This window comes from Notamacropus eugenii, chromosome 2 (genome assembly GCF_028372415.1).
Source record: "Notamacropus eugenii isolate mMacEug1 chromosome 2, mMacEug1.pri_v2, whole genome shotgun sequence".
NCBI classification, from domain to species: domain Eukaryota; kingdom Metazoa; phylum Chordata; class Mammalia; order Diprotodontia; family Macropodidae; genus Notamacropus; species Notamacropus eugenii.
This window is the reverse complement of record NC_092873.1, coordinates 404,208,437-404,227,757: the sequence shown is the minus strand read 5'-3', so window position 1 is coordinate 404,227,757 and position 19,321 is coordinate 404,208,437. Positions and strand designations below refer to the sequence as shown.

Genomic DNA, 19,321 nt, shown 5'->3' with positions numbered 1-19,321 from the left:
CTGGAATTCTCTCCCTCCTCATCTCTGCTTCTCAAAATCTCAGTTAAAATTCTACTTTCTTCAAGAAGCATTTTCCAATCCCTGAAGGCTAGTGCCTTCACTCTGTTGATTGTCTCCAATTTAACATCTATATCTTGTTTGTACACAGTTGTTTGCATGATGTCTCCCTCATTAGATAGTGAACTCCTTGAAAGCAGGTACTCTTTTGACATTTGTTTGTATTCCTACCACTTAACTTAGTACCTGGAACATAGCAGGTACTTAATAAATGCTTGTTAACTTTACTTACTGGTCTCCCTAGCTGCTGTGCCTTCCCTTCTGAGATGACCTTCTAAACACTCTATATATCTTATGAGCACCTAGCTGCTTCTACGTTGTTTTCCTCCTGAGAATACAAGGTCCTATATAAGTGCCCAAGACACTTTATTTTTATTATTTATTTTACCTTTAAATAACATTTTAGATTTGATTTTTTATAATAACATTATTCTAAATTAGGGTCATGAGTTAATTCTTTATAGAGTTTTAGTCCCACCTCTGTCACCAAACTGTGTTCTCAATTATGAGTTGGGAAAGGACACAAAAGACTTTATTTTATAAAGTACAGAGGAGAGAAAACCTTTCTTCTTCCTTTGCTGTGATTCTTCAGAACATCAGCTGATTGTCCAATAGGATGATTTTTATCACCCTAAATGATTAGGGGATCTAAGAACATCAGAAGGAGCGCTCTTAGGGATGAAATGCCTACCTCTGCTACATTTTGAACCTTCCCCGTCCCAGACTAGGTTTGCTGGCTATGACAATATACAGGAGGGAGTAGACAGCACAGACCTGCATCATACAGAGGAAGCTGGGTGTGTTGGGGAAAGGAGAAGGTGTGGGAGACAGTCTGTTTCCTTTGTGGCTTCTTGACAGACTGTTTTGATACTGCAAAGGGGAGGGAAAATAGGCCTCATTTAATTTAAAACAGCACCAAGGCCATCTATTTCCAGACTTCAAGACGTTGCTTGCACATATATCCATTTAAAATTATTTTGACACATTTTGACTAATTTATTCATGAAAGGAATACTAGAAAAATTAGCTTAATTTTAAATGGAAACATCAGATGAAAATTCTTCAACAAAATACAGGAGGAAAAGAGGAAAAATTTCAGGATAGAAAAACATTGAAGTTTTGTCTTTGTTTCTCCTTGTTTATTTGTCTAGACCTACGATTTCACTGATTTAATTTTAATTCCTGGTGAGGAAACTCAACATTTCTTCAACCAAAGAAAACAGTCAAAGAAAACTGAAATGCATACTCTTAAGAGTAGTTGGGCATTAAGTGGCTAAGTAACTTACCCAGAGTCACACAGTCAGTATGTGCCATAGGTGGGACTAGAACCCAGGTTTTCCTGACTTGCAGGACAGATCTCTATTGACTACACCACACTACCTCTGATCAACATTTCAGAAGTCTTCAAATGAATATCTGTTCAGGGTAAGTTTCTTTGTTCAGGGGTGAAGAGTGTGGAATCCTAAAATTTCAGGGTTAGAAAGGACCTGTGTGTCCAACCATAATGCTACTGTTACATGATCAGAATTCCTTCTCAATTATTACAACCATGAGAGACAGAGTTATATAAATAATCTCAAAGAGTAGGCAAACCAAAATTGATTTATATTTTGTTTTGAAATATGTTTTTGAACTTATATTTTAGTAAGGGTTTTTTGGGGGAGGCTGCAATGAGAATAGAACATGCTTATGCAGATTAGGGCTGGACTGGGAGTGTGGTCATAGGAAATATTCTGGGAATTTACAACATTTTAAACAAAAGAACTAAGGCTACTTGCAAATTTTCTACAATTTCCTATGACCACACTCCCAGGTTCAGCCCTAACCTGCTCCATGCATAAACATGTCCTATTATTGTTACAACAAAGTAAAATAATCTCTTTTAAAGCAAAATGCCAATATAAACAAAACTAACTTCTCTTTATCTGATTCCAATTAGAGCTCATGATGAACAAAAAGTAAAGTTAAGGCTATATGCAAAGTAAACAGAGGCAGCAAAAGATGTCAAAGAATAGCTGCAAGAATTTGAGGACATAGGTCTCCAAAAATCTATCTATTGCTAATTTATATTCTACCTACTGGTAACCGATATTGACAACTACTGCTATTTCAATGAAAAGTTAACACTGTAGTTTAGCTATCTACTTGTCAGGGTCACAGAAAAAGTGATATGGATGGAATTTCAGTAGACACTTAATGCTTGTTAACTACTTGACGTATTTCATAACGTCAAGCCAGGCTTCCATTTGGAATATCTGTATAGGGCATTGCTTCTGTTACAGGTAGCTGTCATTCAACCTCCTGTTTACAAAAATACTATATGGAGAGGCACAGAAGAGAAACAAAGGATATGCCCATGTACATCCAGAGCTCTATTCTAGTTTAATGGGCTGCCCTTGGAACATAAAATAGTGTATATACCCTCTCTCCTTAAGAAAGCAGAGGAGAGACCAGAGAAGGTAGTCAGTGTCCCCTGACCACATATAGAACTTTCTAAGATGGTGACTTGGAAAGATGTTGGTTAGGAAGGGGGATATAATTTTGCCTCCAGATTAAGGGCTATACATGCCCTTATGATAGTTACCAGGTGTGGAGCAGGAAAACTGGTCTTGACAAGTGGTAAGAAGAATGTAAAAACATTAAAAACCATTATTTTAGTATGCTGTACAAATAATAAGTTGATCCTCTTGTATTGAGTTATGTCATTTCAAAAGAATTTTATGCACCTCCCCTTTAAAAACTAAATATGTCAAAGGAATTTTAAAAACAAAATATGTAAATGAAAATATTTCATAGCCATATAAAGTAAAAACCTCTTTTCCCACTTACAGCAGAATGAAGTAAAGAGGGAAAGAAGAAAAGAATAGCAAAATGAGGTTAAATAGCTTAACTGGAGGGTGAGCCTTAAAGGAATCTTGGGGAAGTGTTCTGGGAAATTTCGAGTCAGGACTGAAATTTACCAATATGTTGTATTACATGGCTAAGAAAACCAGTAACTGTCATTTCTACTACATAAAAACATTTCACTTATGTTTCCAATTGTCTTTTTTTTCCCTTAAAGAAAAACGTACAATCATAAGTATTTATAGAGCATCCCCTACTATGTAGGAAGGGAAGGCATTGTTGAAGACACAAAGCTGTATAATGTTCTGTCCTTGCCCTGGGGGAGTTTACAACTTGGAGATCCAAATGACTGCTATTTATATTTAAGCTATTTGTGACTCTACCATTCACAGGGATGCACATAACATTTGATTAAATTATATAACAGACAGTAGAGTTTTGGATAATCCTCATGCTAAGTAAATAAGAAAAGACATCTTGCCTCATTTTCAAGTATGCAAACATCATCAATGGTGTCATCATCTAATTACAAAAGTAAGTGGTATAAAAAATAACATTTTGCTGATAATTCCTCCAAACTACAACTAGATACATATTTAAGTGTAGATGTTTAGTGTAACTTAAAAAAAAACAACTTTGCATCTTGAGATAATTGGAAATAGAATAGTAGAGTCCTATTCCAATCAAATAAAAATAGAACTCAAGGAAAGTTAAATTTTAAGTCACAAAGAACTTTTTCATACTTATTAAATAAAATATTTAAGAAGGGACACATCTTCAATAGTACATAATGACTAGAATTTATGGGAACAGAGAATCAAAGCCTAAAAATACATTCAGTATGTACTGAAACATATATTGTCATACAATTCAGTATGTTTATTCTTTCCCAGTATAACAAACAATGCAGACAACTATAACACAGGACATCCTTTCAGTGATGCAACTCATTCATCATTTTAGAAGTGCCAAAAGGGGAGAAAACAAAGTATTAACAGAAGTTCAAGGAGAAAAAACAACACTCATTTCCAAATGAGGCGACCAGAGAAAGTTCTATGAAGAAAGTTTAGCCTATCAGAATAGATGCACTGGGAAGAAAGGAGAAGGGCGACAGGAATGTGCCAGGTATATTAAGAAAACTTCAAGTAGGTTAGCTTGACTAGAGCAGAGTTAATATATCAGGTTAACTTGGGGTCCAAAGACCCTTATAGGATCTCTAGGCAGATTTCAGGGGCTCCCTGAACTTGGAAGGAAAACAAAATTATATGTTTATTTTCATTAACTTCTAATCAATTATGAATGTAGGCACCAACTAAGGGTATCACAAATTTCACCATACACAAGGGGACCATGACATAAGAAAAGATGAAGAACCTTTAATGTAAAGAATTAGTATGAGGTAAGCCTGGAATGGTGGTATGAGGCCAGATGATAGAGAGTTTCTAAATGTCAGAAAAGTAAGCTTAGACTTCAGTAGACAAAGGGGAACAACCAAGGTTTTTGAGCAGTGGAGTGACACGTAGCCAGTTAATGTCAAAACCACAATTGTGATCCAGCTTTCCTCATAGCCAATGTGGTGCTCTAACATTCCAGCAGCACAGTTCCACTTTCTCTGATTTGTTACAGAGACACATTTGGCTGATAAACCAGATAATCAAGCTTATAACAATTGCTTTTAAAATTAGAGTCTGTGGGCTTCAGAAATACTCCTTTGGAGTATTTTGACTCTGTTGTAGAATCTTTGTGGCAATTATTTCAGCCCCTCAAGCCTTTCCCCCCTTATTTCTAAATGCATCTCTCTATTCAGGAGGACTGAGGTCTGAACTTCAGATAAGCTAGATGTAGTAGAAAAGAATACAAAACTTTGAGTCAGGAGAGACCTGAGTGTGAATCCTTCTTCTGGTTATATGACTTGGGGAATCTGCTTCATTTCTTAGTCTTTCCTCATCAGTAAAGAGAGGGTAGTAACACCTAAATATTCACCTTAAAGTAGGTAAAGGATTGTGAAAACTTTAAGGTGCTACATCAATGTCAGCTGACATTACTGTGGTTGTTACTGAAACCTACTGTAAGAATCATGTATTGGATGAAATCCTTCACACACATAAAGGGTTTTGTTTTTATTTCTGTTTTGTTTGTTTCTTTTTTTGACAAATGGCTAACGTGATGCTTCATTTGGAAAATGGAAGGAGCCCTACCTTTTTCCACTTTCTACCACTGTAATCTTAGGCCTGTCACATAACTTCTCAGGATCTCAGAATTTTTTAATTTGTAAAATAATGAAAGGTTGGACTAGATGACATCCAAGTCCCCTTCCAGATCTAAACTTATGATCCTTCAACTACAGCCACACAGAGAAGCAGTATCCCTGTTTGGTATATGGAGGAAAAAAACCATTCCATTTTCTACATAGGCAAATAGAAAGATAAGTTATGCGTAGGCTCTTGGAAAACCCTTGGCTATGGATAGTTAATTAGAACTCAGATCATCATCAGATTAAAAAAATATATATTTAGTAGACACAGTCACTAAGTGCCCAGATCCTTGTTCTCTGCTTAGTTCTCCTTCTACCTTCTCATTCTCACTTTACCAACCCTCTACTAGTGAGTAAAGCAGAGACACAGCCTTTTTATGGTTCTAAATGACCCCCAACCTGGAAACTTAGAAGTAGATCAGAGAAGGTCATGGTTTTACCTCTCTGGAATGCTCTTTATCTACATGGAGATTTTTGCTAAATGACATGGGGCAGCTAATATAAAGCTGGATTACCCAAATACAGCAAATCAGAGGGACTGCATTCAATAAATGCTGAATTCCTAGGTTCTGTCTTTTGTTTTTCATAAACTTTCAAGGAGAAAATTCCTTACCATTGGCAAGGAAGTACAAATCAGATTTGAGAAGTGGGGATTTTTTCCCTCAAATCATCCACATATTTCCATTTCATCTCCTTCTCCTCTCCCCTGAAGAACTGGATTCATTTTCATAGTTAAACTATTTATCATATAGTTTTAAAATTACATTTTTAAACTTCTGTTTAGAACATGAAGTTTTAAATGTTTAAGTTGAAGCTATATGGTGATTAGCCACCTGTCTTGCAGTTTGTTATTTTAGCAGCTGGTCTAAACTGAAATAGAAAAAAGGTTCACAAGAATCAAACTGAATGTATTTAATTTATTCAGTGAACATTTATTGAGCACCTACTGTGTGAAGTCTCTGTGTTAGGCACTGAAGTGGATATATTGGATTAATAAAGAAGGGTAGTGGGGAAGAAAAAGCTTAGAAATCAGAATAAAGTGGTTTAAGAGTAGAAAACTTTGTCAACAATCTTGTGCTTTGCACGAAAAGGGTGCATCTTGTCTGTACTCTCCATTTTCAATTCACCTACAATTTTATAAGCATTCATTTTGCCAACTATGTAGAGAAGACTCAGAAAGAAGCTGTAATTAAGAAAAGAATAATAATGCTGAGGACTTGCTGGAAGTTCTATTTTTTGTGAGGCTAGGTATGTTGTTTTCTGAAACCAACTGAAATAAAGATCAACAGAACACAATTTTATGAAGCATCAAGGTGATATAAATAATCTTTAGGAGGAACAAAGAAACTAGTTGTCAATCACCCATTTTTAGCTGCATCTTAATGTGCTGTCTTTGGGGGAAAAAATTGGTCTTGATAGACTATACAAGCAAAGGAAAAACTACCTAAGGAAACTCTCTATGTTCTTGGACTTCTCAAATTAACTCTATGAATAAGACAGAATGGTATAAGGGCAAATCCAGCATTAACATTTGTTTACTGCTCCTCAGATGCACTGAGACACTAAAAGGTGTCCATTTCAGTGGCATAGCGATGCTTAATACACTAATGGTTGGTGCTCAATAGTAGTCTGACAGAGGGGAAACAATATTAACATTCTCATGATAAAGCTAAAATCTAAAACTTCCATGATTAACTATATAAACTACACTGACATGATCCTGATTCTACAACTACTTTAAATTTGCATTAAAAGAACAGTTATTATTCTGCATTATGAAGCAATTTTTTCCCTGATAAATTGTTTCAACTATTGGGATTTTTCCAAGATATCACACATGTATAGACGGTATTATTTTGGATTTGCTTTTTGTAAAGAGGAGCTTGGCATACCATTTGGATTATTATCATAACAAAATGTTTTGAAGAAAGTTTTATTTTAGCAGAAGTAAAGGCATCTTAACATAACCCCAAAACTTTGGGAGGTTCATCAACCTCTAGAATATTTTTTCTCTCCAAATGCAGGCTGTTCAAGTGGTGCTTTCCTCCATCTGTTACTGTACCGTGTTCTGAATTATATTGTCATATTTAATGTAAAAGGGATCAGTCCCTATTTCATAGTTCAAATTCAGCATACTAGTGTGAATGGATGGCTGTTGTCTAACTGATTTTAGAACCTAATATCATGAAGATTCGTATGTGTTTAGATAGCAAGATTCTCTATAAGACCAAATGGACCCTAAGATACATGAAGAACGTAGTTATTTGATATACAATTAAAAAAACTTATTAAAACTCAAAATATGTAGAAGTCACTAAGATGGAGGTTTGAATAACTGAGCACATTTACTTGATTGTTATATTTTCTTGTTTTAAAAAATACATTCAGAATATCTGTTTCTTGGAATGTTCTGATCCTTTCTGAGGACCCATATACATGGCACTGGAGTTTTCTAATAAAGACCTTCATATCACACTACAAGTAACAACAAAATTTGCAGTAAGTACCTAGCAAACACATTTTTCAATGGATCAATAGCAGCACTCAGCTTCATCTCTAAATTTTATACCATTTACCACTCAAATTTTGTATCTTAGATCTCTTTCTTCTCAATTTGCCTTGTACATCACATTGTGTTATACCTATTTCCACATCAGAAGCACCCAGCATTCTTCCCCAAATGTGCACCCTGGTTAAAACCCAGGCCTTTCCATATCGGGGCACCAATGTGTTCTTTTGGCTGTTTTGAAAGAGAATCACTGATACATGTGAGTCCTAGAGAAGAGATGTAGTGTTTTATATAAGCCATACTCATCATCCCCATATCTGGGTGTTTTGCTTTTGCGTCTGCACGTTTCCTGATATGCCTGAAAGCTGTGCATAAAGCGAATGACTAAGACTGTCTGCAACAACTGCCTGGATGCCTGTGGAAAAAAAGGAGTAGAACGCAGTGTGTGCTATGGCATTTAATAGGATTAGGGGTACCTGGTGAGGTGCAGTTGGTGCTCAGTTTGGCCCAGCAGCTCTGTCAGCTTTATGCACTCATCTCTGGCTCTTGCTCCATCCTGCTGAGCTTGTTCAATACGCCGCTTGCTTTCATTCAGTTCTAATTTCAGTTTCTCTATTTCCTTGGGAAAAAAAAATCATCCATATAAAATCAAGGCAGTCACATTTTAGATTACTTTTATTTTTCAACATAAATATAATAAATGAAGATCAGAAAAGGTAGGCACCCTTCCCTTTTTTATGACTAGGGGAAATGACTTGTCCAAAATACAGATTAGTGAGATATTTTTTAGATTGTAAAGACCCATTTTTAAAATGAAATAATGAAGTAGGAAACTATTTCCTATTCTATTCCTAGACTTTTGCTTTTAATAATGTTCCCCCCTCAAATGCCACTATTTTAAAATTTAGCATTTGTGTATAGTAAAGTTGGCTATTTCATAAATAGGGATTTACTTATGACAACTTTATTTGTTGTTTAGTATTCATATTTTGAATGTCATATGAAAGAGGTAAAATATTTTAAGCTGTCTCCAACAGTAATATAGTATATTAAAATGGAACTCAAGGCACTAAATATTAAAAGTATTTCACAAACTAGAATTTGGACAAAACATTGCACACAAGTTCTTTTAAACATCAACCAGATATAGAGATTATTTGAAGAAAATAAAAGGGTATTTTAGCTGTTCTGATAAACAGTTAACCTTCTTACTGTAAGAAAAATTAGCATATGCTATTATTTTCAGAATGTTACACCCAATTGTCATTTAAATGTCCCCAGACAAATAATACTCAGAATAACAATAAAATTTGAACATACACATTTTAATTTAATTTTTATATAAAACCTAGCAAGTATAGATAAATATAAAAATATTTAATATACTTATTGTAAAATCAATAAAACCACAAGAAGTTAATGCAAAAAGAGAAGCTATATTGTCTAATCAGGCAAAGAGAAATGAGCAGTTTAAACACACAGAAATACAAGATCCATTTGGAGAAAAAAGTTAGGATTAAGTATAAGAACTCAGAGTTCTGCTGTTGCATGCATTTTCAAAACCTCTTATTTCCTTTTATTCAAATTTTAAATTTCTGAATAATTTCTAACTATTATATTAAGCCCATTATGCAGAAATAAACTATGCCCATGGTATATAATTTATTATTTAGATTTTTCTTTACTATTTATTCTTCCCTTTAGAATTAGGATTTAGTTTCTCTTTAACAAAACCATAGAATACTTAGAGGAGTATGAAACAGACTTTGCATACATGCACTGGAATATTTAAAGGAACAGCACACATATATCCCTTTCATTCGGAACAGAAGCAGCACAGAACAGCAGAAAAAGAGCTGGCTTTGGAGTCAGAAGACCTGAGTTCCAGTCCCAACCCTTCTGCTCAGTGGCTATGCCACAGTAGGAAAATTGCTTAATATAATAACTCCACGCCTCAGGTTCCCTGTCAGCAGATCAAAATGATAACAACAGGCAATTCACAGAATTTGCGATGAGTTCTGTAAATTATCAAGCTCCATATAAATGTGAGCTACTAACAGCTTACGCTGCTCCCTACACCATTCCGCCATATTAGCTATTTTCATTGTACCCTTCATTTGGGATACTAATTACAGACCAACCAAGAAACTGATTATGTTAAATTTTAATTGATTAAACTAAGTAAAAACTGAGAAAAGTAAAGAAGTATTATATTTGAACCATGTAATTCAACTTTATAAAACAGTCATTCATTCAAAAATACCTTAAAAGCATTGCCTATATATAGAGACACTTTGCTAAAAGTTGTGAGAAATTTTTTAAGAATTGGGCAGCTAAGTGGCACATTGGATAGAGCGCTAGAGCTGGAGTCATGAGGACCTGAGTTCAAATTCAGCCTCAGAGACTTACTAGCTATGACCCTAGGCACGTTACTTGACCTTAATTGCCTACAACACACAAAAAAATGAATATGGTCCTTCATCCTAAAGGAGTTTACAATGTAAACAGAAGGAAAAGATCTAGCCATATTAAAAAGTAATGAATAATACAATATACAATTTAAAAGTCAGATGAGGAGTACAAGCAACAACTCCTCTATACCTAGAGATTGCTATGGACTGCAGTAATTAGTGATGTCATCTGTGATCACTGGAGCTGGAAAGACTGATCAAGAACGGGCACTTATGACTGACATCATGCGGATGCTACTGATACAGCATAGCTGCAGCTCAGCGAGACCATTAATGGAATCTTCCACGACATCGCTGGGACAAGAAGCAAGGTGGACAGTTTGGTGGATTTAGACATGACTGAATGACTAGAGCCCAAAGATCAGGAATGAAAGGAAGTGGGTCAGCATAGGAAGACATTCATATTCTGATGACTCAATTTCAATATAATTAATTTCTTTTTGTAATCCTATTATGTATTTTACTCGTGTACAAACATTATTCTGATAAGAGATCCACAGGTTTCACCACACTGCTAAAGGACCCGTGACAAACCTGCAAAAAACGCTAAGAACCTTTGACACGGAAGGAGCGCCTGCGATGTTCTCTCTCTTCTCACTCAAGGAGCATGGAATCTCTCACTTCATTCTAACACTCAGCTCAAACACGGTTTTCTACCTGAAGCCCTTTTTTGCTCCTTCCAATAGCAAATGCCCTCCTTTCTCCTGAGGATCTTGTATTCACTTCATATCTTTTCTGTATGTACTAATTTACGAACATGTGATTTTCTCTGATAAAACTGTGAGGTCCTTGAGAACAGGGACTACTTCATTTTTTTCTGAATTCCCAGGGCCTGGCAAAAATGAGGCACTTAATGAAACCTTGTAGACTGATTGATCGATTGAATTGGAACAGTCCAAGGCTCTGTCTTTGGCTTTATTCTCTTCAACAATTTTTTATCAATGACTTGGAGAAGGAAGAGATGACACACTTGTTCAATTTTTAGATAAAAATCTAGGAAGGACAGCTTACATGATGGATGAAGGAACTGAGACTCAAAAACATTTCAGCAATCTGGAATGAGAGGCCAAATATAGGAGGTGCTATTTAATAAAGATAAAAGTAAAGGTCTACATTTGGATTGGAAAAAAAACCCAAACAATTGTGCAGAGATACAAGATAGGGAAGATGTGATTAAGCAACAATTCGTGTGAAAAGGACATGGGTTTTGGTAGATGCAATGTATTACCCCTAGTATATGCTTATACTGAGTGGTCCATAGGTCACTAAACACTGGTAATTCAAACTGAATCATTTATATAACTGTTCCTCAGTCTGACAATGTAGACCAACAGTATAACTTGGCAGCCAGAAATAGTTAATGCTATCTTAGGTTGTACTAAGAGAAGCACTGGGTTCAGAAAAAAGGGAGATTATAGTAACACCAACCTCTATCCTGATCAGACCACATCTAGAATATTCTTTTCATTTTTAGTTGCCAAGTTTTAGTGTGACATTGGCAAGATAGTATTCATTTTAAAAAAAGGTTAAAAAAACCCACACGATGATTAGAGGACTCAAAAATGTACCATACAACTGGTTAAAGCATATGGGGAATGTTTAGCCATGAGAAGAGGAGACTTAAGGTGATAGGATAACTACCTCCAAATATATGAGGGTTCGCCATGAGTACAATAAATTAGGTTTGCCCTACTGGACTACAGAGAGAACTAGAAATGACAACCAAAGAGAGGCATAATGTGACACTGAAACATAAGGAAAACATTCCTGATAATAAGTTTTCTAAAATGGATTCCTTTGTGAGGTACTAAGTTTCATATTTCCAAAGATCCAAATTTTCTGGATGATCACTTGTAAGGGATGTTATAGAGGGAATTCCTTTGTACCCCAGAACCTGTCAGTGAAACTTGAAACGGGCCTTAAAGAACTGGATGGAATTCAAGTACTACATAGGAGGACAGAGGGCATTCCAAACGGAAGGACCCAGAAAAAGAAAGGCAATAACTGAGACAAAAATGCAAAGACCATATTTTAGGCCACACAATAGACCAGTCTCAGTGGAGTGGAGATTTTATGTAGGACAATGAAAGATAAAATTTAAATTACTAAAATGAGGAAAGTATTTTTGGGAGAGAGTAGACAGACCACTGGCTCCATTAAGGGGCTCTGGATGGGAAGAGTAGCAGAGAAAACTGGAAATTGAGGACTATATGGTGAAGGGCCTGAAATGCCAAGGTATCTTACAAGATACATGGAGCTGTTTAAGGTTTTTGAATAGGAGAATGACATGGAGAGGTAATATTTATCTTAGTATATTAGGAAGATTAGTTTGAAAATGTAAAGGAGTATAGAATAAAGCGACTTGTAGTAGTATTTCTAGGAAGTGAAGAGAGCCTCCTAGTAGGATGGAAAGGAAAGGAGAAGAGATGTGACAGTACAAAGAGAGAACCAGGTTACATCACTAATTAAATATAGGAACAAGAAATCAGAAAGAATTAGTAATAATGGCAAAGTTTTGAGTTCATTTGAGTGGGGAAAATTTTTGCTCAGAAAAAGGAAAATTCTAGGCTAATAATTTTTCTGAAAAAATCCCCCAAATTTCCATTCTTTATAATGACCACTTGTCCAGACCCCAAAGCTGACAAGTTTGGTGTTGTACTAAGAGTGGTTCATAGGTGACTAAACACTGGTAATTCAAACTGAATCATTTATATAACTGTTCCTCAATTTGACAAACTTTTCCCCACCTCAACTACATTCAACAAATATTGATTAAGTTATCTACCAAGTATTCATTACTTTGATAGGAACCAGGAACATAAGTACTGACATTCTCTAGGCTCCTTAACCTCTCATGTCAGATGCTCTGACTTGGTCCCTCTTGCTCCTCCAATAGGACAATTTTCAGATAGAATTGCCTCCTGAAAGAATCAGCTTCAATTGACCACCTGATGCTCTCTGATATACCCTGTAATGGGAAGGCTCCCTTCACCTTGGTCCATCATGATCACAAATGAAACTCATATTAATAATAACCATAATTTCAGCTTATATTTTATTATCAAATCAAGCTGTTTTTCTCCCAGTATATGTCAGCAGATTTCTTGCCCTCCTCTGAAAAGGGTCAGCAATTTTATCTGCATTTAATTAATAAGGGAATGAGGTGATACTCATAGAAAGTGATTTGTCTAAGGATACTTTCATGCGTAAGAGATTAAAAACTAGAATTCAAAAGATTACTGTAAATTTTACTGAATTCAGTAAAAGTGCTTCCTCTCCAAAATAATCCTATTAACAGCCAACATTTACACAGCATTTCAAGGTTTGCAAAGTGCTTCATATGTTATTTCATGCTAGCATCATTTCTTAAAATGCTGAATAAAAGTATACCACAAAACCTAGAGATATCTAATGATCAGGAATTCAGAGGACAGATTATAGTCAGCTCCTTATCATCCATGCCAGCAACAGGGATCATTGGCACAGATAACCAAAATCAGCAAATAATCTGACCAGCTGGATCAGGGCTCTAGATCCACTCCCTCAGTGAGGGAAACTTGCCATGGCACCAACCCAGATGGGTGGAAGGAACTCTGATGCCAGAAATGCCACTCTCTCATTGGCAGGATACCCTTCTGCATCGCCCAATTGGGTCAGGACCTCATCTCTATTCCACATGGTGCCCTAGGGATAATGTGGCCTTCATATATGATACATGCTGAATGTGGCATACAACACACTGCACCCTAGCTGCACAATTCATCCACAACATAGAGATCACACCCTAGTTGTACAACATCTACAACCTGCTTTGGGAAAACCAAATGTGGAAAAAAATCCAGATTACAAAAAAAGATTTAGGAAAGCATCATTCTTTTCTATACTTTACACAAATATTGACCTTCAATTCCTTTAAACAGTGAGCAATTCTAGTGAATTTGAAGTATCATAGGATTTCCAAGGATTCAATTTATAGACAGGTTTTTAAGAATATATCAACATGTAAAGTATAGATCGCACAAACAAAAACTAGATATATTTCTAGAGTCCTCAATAAATACATCTTTGGAATCACTACCGAACCTTTGGAGTCAAAATTTCTATACTGCTTGCACCTATTTTCTTGACTTGGAAGTAAACAACAGAAAGGAATGAATGTCTTAAGACACAGTTCTAGGATTGAATATTGCCTTAACAATATAACTAATAAATATAATATTTTATATATTTATTATACATGTTTATAATATAACTAATAAAATATAACTAAATATAACTAAAAAAGGAAAAAAGAGGTATTTGAGAACCTTTACATTCTGATAGCTTTTATTTATCCCATGCATTGAACTCTTTATGACTCTTTTAAAAAGTTCTCTTATAACCTCTGAGAAATCTTACAGTCTCTAAAATCAGTCTTTTACAATGAGGAGAAGAAAGGGAGGAGAAAGGGAGAGAGAAATATATAAGGGACACTTTCAGGGGAATGAATCCAAGCCCTGGAAAGGGGGTAAAACAAAAACATAAATTATTAGGGCAATATGAACAATGAAGTAACAAATTTTGGAGCTACAACTACTGTAAATTTATTTCACATGAATACATGAAGAACTGAAAATCTACATGATATACGATGATGAAAATGACAACATGATAATTTAACCCAGAGAAAAATTTTTAGAAATTCCATATAGCTAAGGGGTATTGATGAGGTTGAACTAATAAATTGAGCTCTTGCCAATTGACATAACTACTTTATTAACATATAAATTGATTTCACCCAATCAGTGACAAAAATTTGCTTTGTGTCTTGCCAAAGTAAATTTATTACAGATAAATTCTTTATGGTCATTTATATGAGAACAAATCTATATTAAAGAAGTAGAAAGAACACTAATAACTATGTGTTAAATATACTTGATAAATATCTCAAAACCCCCTCTGCATCATGCTTCCCTGTCTCCATTTGCTTCAGTCTCTAAGAGAAAGACCATCCTTGTACTTTCTAGTTGCAACCCCTCTGTTTGTGACTTCAGCTGCATTGCCTCCTATCACTGAGTCTGTCCTCATAATCACTCTCTCTTCATCCTTCTTCCCTTCCTTTTCTATCCCTCCCCTCTTTGATTGGCACAGGGAGTCTCTTTGGTCGCTACTATTTGTTTTAGCTGTCCCCTCATATTCTCATTGCTGTGGGTATTCTATTTTTCAATTATCTAATAGCCAGTATTCCATTAATCAGTATTCCTTAACTTGGGGCAGCTAGGTGGTGCAGTGGATAGAGCACCAGTGCAAGAGTCAGGAGGACCTGAGTTCAAATCTCACCTCAGACACTTGACACTCACTGGCTGTGTGACCTTGGGCAAGTCACTTAACCCCAATTGCCTCATCCTGCATCACTTCTAGTCCTTCTGATAAATATCTGGTCACTGGATTCAGATGGCTCTGGAGGAGAAGTGAGGCTGGTGACCTGCACAGCCCTCCCTCACTCAAAACAAAGTCAAGTGCAAGTCATGTCATCATTTCTCTGATGGCATGGTCTTCTTCAACAACAAAGGACATACACACACATTCCTTAAATTATTTCTTGTGTTCTTTTTGTAGAAGATGGAGCTATTTACACAAGTTGACTTTGCTAAAATGACTCTTAAGGGCAAAAATGCCCTATTATTTATTGTTGTACACACAATGACATCTAAAACAATACCTTAAATTAATAAATTCCCTTGTTTTAATATGTGTTACATACCTACAGTATTCATAGCACTATATTGGACATAATGAAAAATTCAAAAGTGGTAAGAAATGTTTTTTGCTCTTCAAGATGCCTAGGCCTACCTTTTGGCATGGGGGAAAGACTTAAAATACAGATATGTTAAACAAAAGACAACAACTCTTACTTGGAATAACAAATATAAATGACTACATATCCTAAATCAATTAAATAACAAAGATTTATCAAATACCTATTCTAGGTATAAAGTACTAGGTAAGGTATTGAGCTTTATTCGACAAAATCCCTACTGGGAAATTATCCATTTTGAGGAAACATTCCTAGGAAAATACTTTAGGAATAACTGGATGAAGAATTGCTTGATAAAGCCTTCAAAGATGCATCTTTTTGTCCTCTTCACAACTTGATGGAACTTTTCCAGCCACTAAGCTTTCAGTTTCATACTACTGGAATCTAAAAATGAAAGAAAGATCTTCCCAGGCAGAAAAAGGGTACCTCCCTTTTCATCTCCAACTTTTGACAAGAATTATTCATCTTCTTTTCCTGTTATACCCCTCCAAAGGTAGATACATTAACAGAGAACACACACACACACACACACACACACACACACACACACACACATTAAATGGTTGGAGTCGGCACTTAAATCTCTCACACCATGGTTTTCTATAGGTTTTCTAAGGGTATGTGCATCTTCACATACAAAGCACAATAGATAGTAGAGACCAAATCTCCTACAAAGAGGCCCTGCTGTGTTTTAGTTTAGTTCTTACAGCATTTATTAGAATCCTGAGACATTAAAGAATGAAAACCCTTTATTAGTAAAAGCAGAAGAAAGAACACTGTCTTTTGCTTTTAAGTAATTCCGTTTTAGGGCTTAGGCTTAAGGTTTGATATAAAAGTAGGAGTTTCCCAGAAAATATTTTAAACGTACTGTGCAGATACCCACAGTGCCACTCATTAGAAAATTAATAAAATGCTTGGGCAGCGAGGTGGCACAGTGGATAAAGCACCGAGCTTTGAATCAGGAAAACCTATGTTCCAACTTGGAAAAAAATTTAGTAGCTATGGGTCCCAGGAAAATCACTTAACCCTGTCGGCCTCAGTTTCCTCATCTGTAAAATAAACTGGAGAAGGCAATGGCAAACCACTCCAGCATCTTTGCCGAGAAAACCCCAAACGGGGTCAGGAAGAGTCAGGTATGACTGAAACACCTGAACAGCAGAAAGAAAATGCTTGTTGAGTTGAACTGTGAATGTACGTACACATATAATTACAACATAAATATTCAGACCATAATATCTTAAGACAGGAAGGCACCATGAGGCATCTGACCAGTCTTTCACCTGAAGAAGAAATCCCCTCAACACCATCCTCAGCAGAAGATAAACACAGTCACATACATTCTTGGTGGAGCTGTGAACTGGCACAACCATTTCAGAAAATGATTTGCACTTCAGTAAAGAGATTTAACTAAACTATATGTAAACCTTTTGATGCAGCAATCTCATTAATGAAGACGGGAAGGTTCAACATATACAAGATATTTATAGTAGCAGCTATTGTTGAAGTAAAGTAAAGAATTGGAAAGGAAGTGGATTTTCATTGATCAGGTAATAGTTTAAACAAGTGGGAGACTAAGTGGATTACTTCAACTGTAAAGATTCTGTGGTTTGAATATAATTATTTCATATAATTGCAGACTGCTTTCCAGAAGCACAGGAACAAAAAGAACCAGCATCTTCACACTCTATCATGGACGTTGTTGAGGAGATGTCTGTGTCAGGAAGAAGATCAGATTCAGTGACTTCGAAGGGCTCTTCTAACTCTTGGGATTCTATGATCTGAATACTGTGCCATAAGAAACAATGAATGTGAAGAGTCTGGATAAACTTGAGAAGGCCTTTCAGAATGGATTTAGAGTGAAGTAAGCGGAACCAAGACAATGATTCACACAATGACCATCATAACTGTCAGACTTTCGGATTTTGGTCAGTGCAGCACCTAATTATGACTTCAGAGGACTGACGGTTAACTGTGTGTTTTCTACCACATTACAGAGTTGGTAGACAACAGGTACAGAATGAGGCATACATTCTCAGACATTACCAATCTGCAGGATTTATTTTGCTCAATTATACTTATCAGTTACAAGGGAGGATTCTGTTGGACTCAGATCAAGGAAATAGAAAATGATAATGATGTAAAAAAAAGTTAATAAAATATTTTAAAAGAGAAAATAACACCCCTGAGTAAATTTAGTGAGTCTTTTTGAATGTTTTCACTCATAGAAGGCACACTACTTCAAAACGAATTTATTTTTAGTTTTCAGCATTTACTTCCACAAGCTTCTGAGTTTTACATTTTCTCTGCCTCCCTCCCCAAGACACTGTACAATCTGACAAAGGCTCTACATATACATTCATATTAAATATATTTCATATTAGTCATGTTAGAGCCAATGAGATGAACCACAAGAAAGAAGAAACAAACAAACAAGAGAGAGAGATAGTGCAAATAGCATTCTTTGATCTGTACTCAGACTCTCTAGTTCTCTGGATGTGGATAGTAGTTTGCTTCATGGAGGGCTCACTACTTCAAAAGATCATCCATCCTATTGATGCACAACTTTAAGTAGAAAATACTGGACCCAAATCTCCCCCCACCCCAGTAACTTCAATGCATGTTTGGCCCATAAACTCCAATCCAATCTAACAAACACTTGTTAAACATCTACCACATGTGGGGAGTCATGCTAACTGCTGGTAATACAAAGGTAAGAAGAAAAGGAAGAAATGACATAGAAACTGCTTTTAAGTCTATATTATATTAGAGGATGAGGGGAGAAGGTATAGATACAACACGTACACCAAAAAGTAAAAACAAGGCAATTTGAGAAAGAAAAGAATAACTGAGGATACCGGGAAACAGAAGTTCTATCTAAACTAACCTTTGAAAAATGATGGGGATTCTAAGGTGTTCCTGTGAACAGAGAGTACACTTTAGGCATTGGCACAATGCTTGCAAAGGCATGATGGAAGTTGAAAAAGTTGAGCTCAGGGAATAGCTAGTGAGATATTTTTAGTATAAAGTATATCAAGGGAAGTAACAGGAAATTAATAAGAAAAGCTAAGTAGAAGGAAGATCATGGAGCACTTTGAGTAGCAGAATGAGAAATGTGTATTTTATCCTGGAAGCAATAGAAGGTAACTAGAGATTCTTGAGCTGGCAAGTGACAAGGTCAAATGTGCCTCAGTATGAAAGAAAGCCTAGAGGACTGAATCTGTGGTGGCAGCAGTGGTTTCCAGCTCCAGCCCACATATGGGAAGGCAATCAGACAACTGGTCAGAAGGAGATTACAGGGGTCCCTTGGCTGGCACTGGAGAAGGGACTCTGTTACATTGCCCACACATGGGCAATAGGTCACAGTCCTAGATGGCAGTCCCAGAGGGAGG

At 36.0% G+C, this 19,321-nt stretch overlaps 1 protein-coding gene across 9 annotated transcripts in view; it reads right to left on the bottom strand.

Annotated features, from left to right (window-relative positions):
- The window catches only part of SDCCAG8 (SHH signaling and ciliogenesis regulator SDCCAG8), a 289,079-nt gene that overhangs the window by 135,194 nt on the left and 134,564 nt on the right, over window positions 1-19,321 (bottom strand). For all 9 annotated transcript variants that reach the window (XR_011975441.1, XM_072647603.1, XM_072647606.1 and 6 more), the window contains one exon: window positions 8,141-8,283. Coding sequence is in view for 8 of the 9 variants with exons in the window: in XM_072647603.1 (XP_072503704.1) it covers window positions 8,141-8,283 (143 nt within the window). In the remaining variant the exon portion in view is untranslated. The remainder of the gene's footprint in view (window positions 1-8,140; window positions 8,284-19,321) is intronic.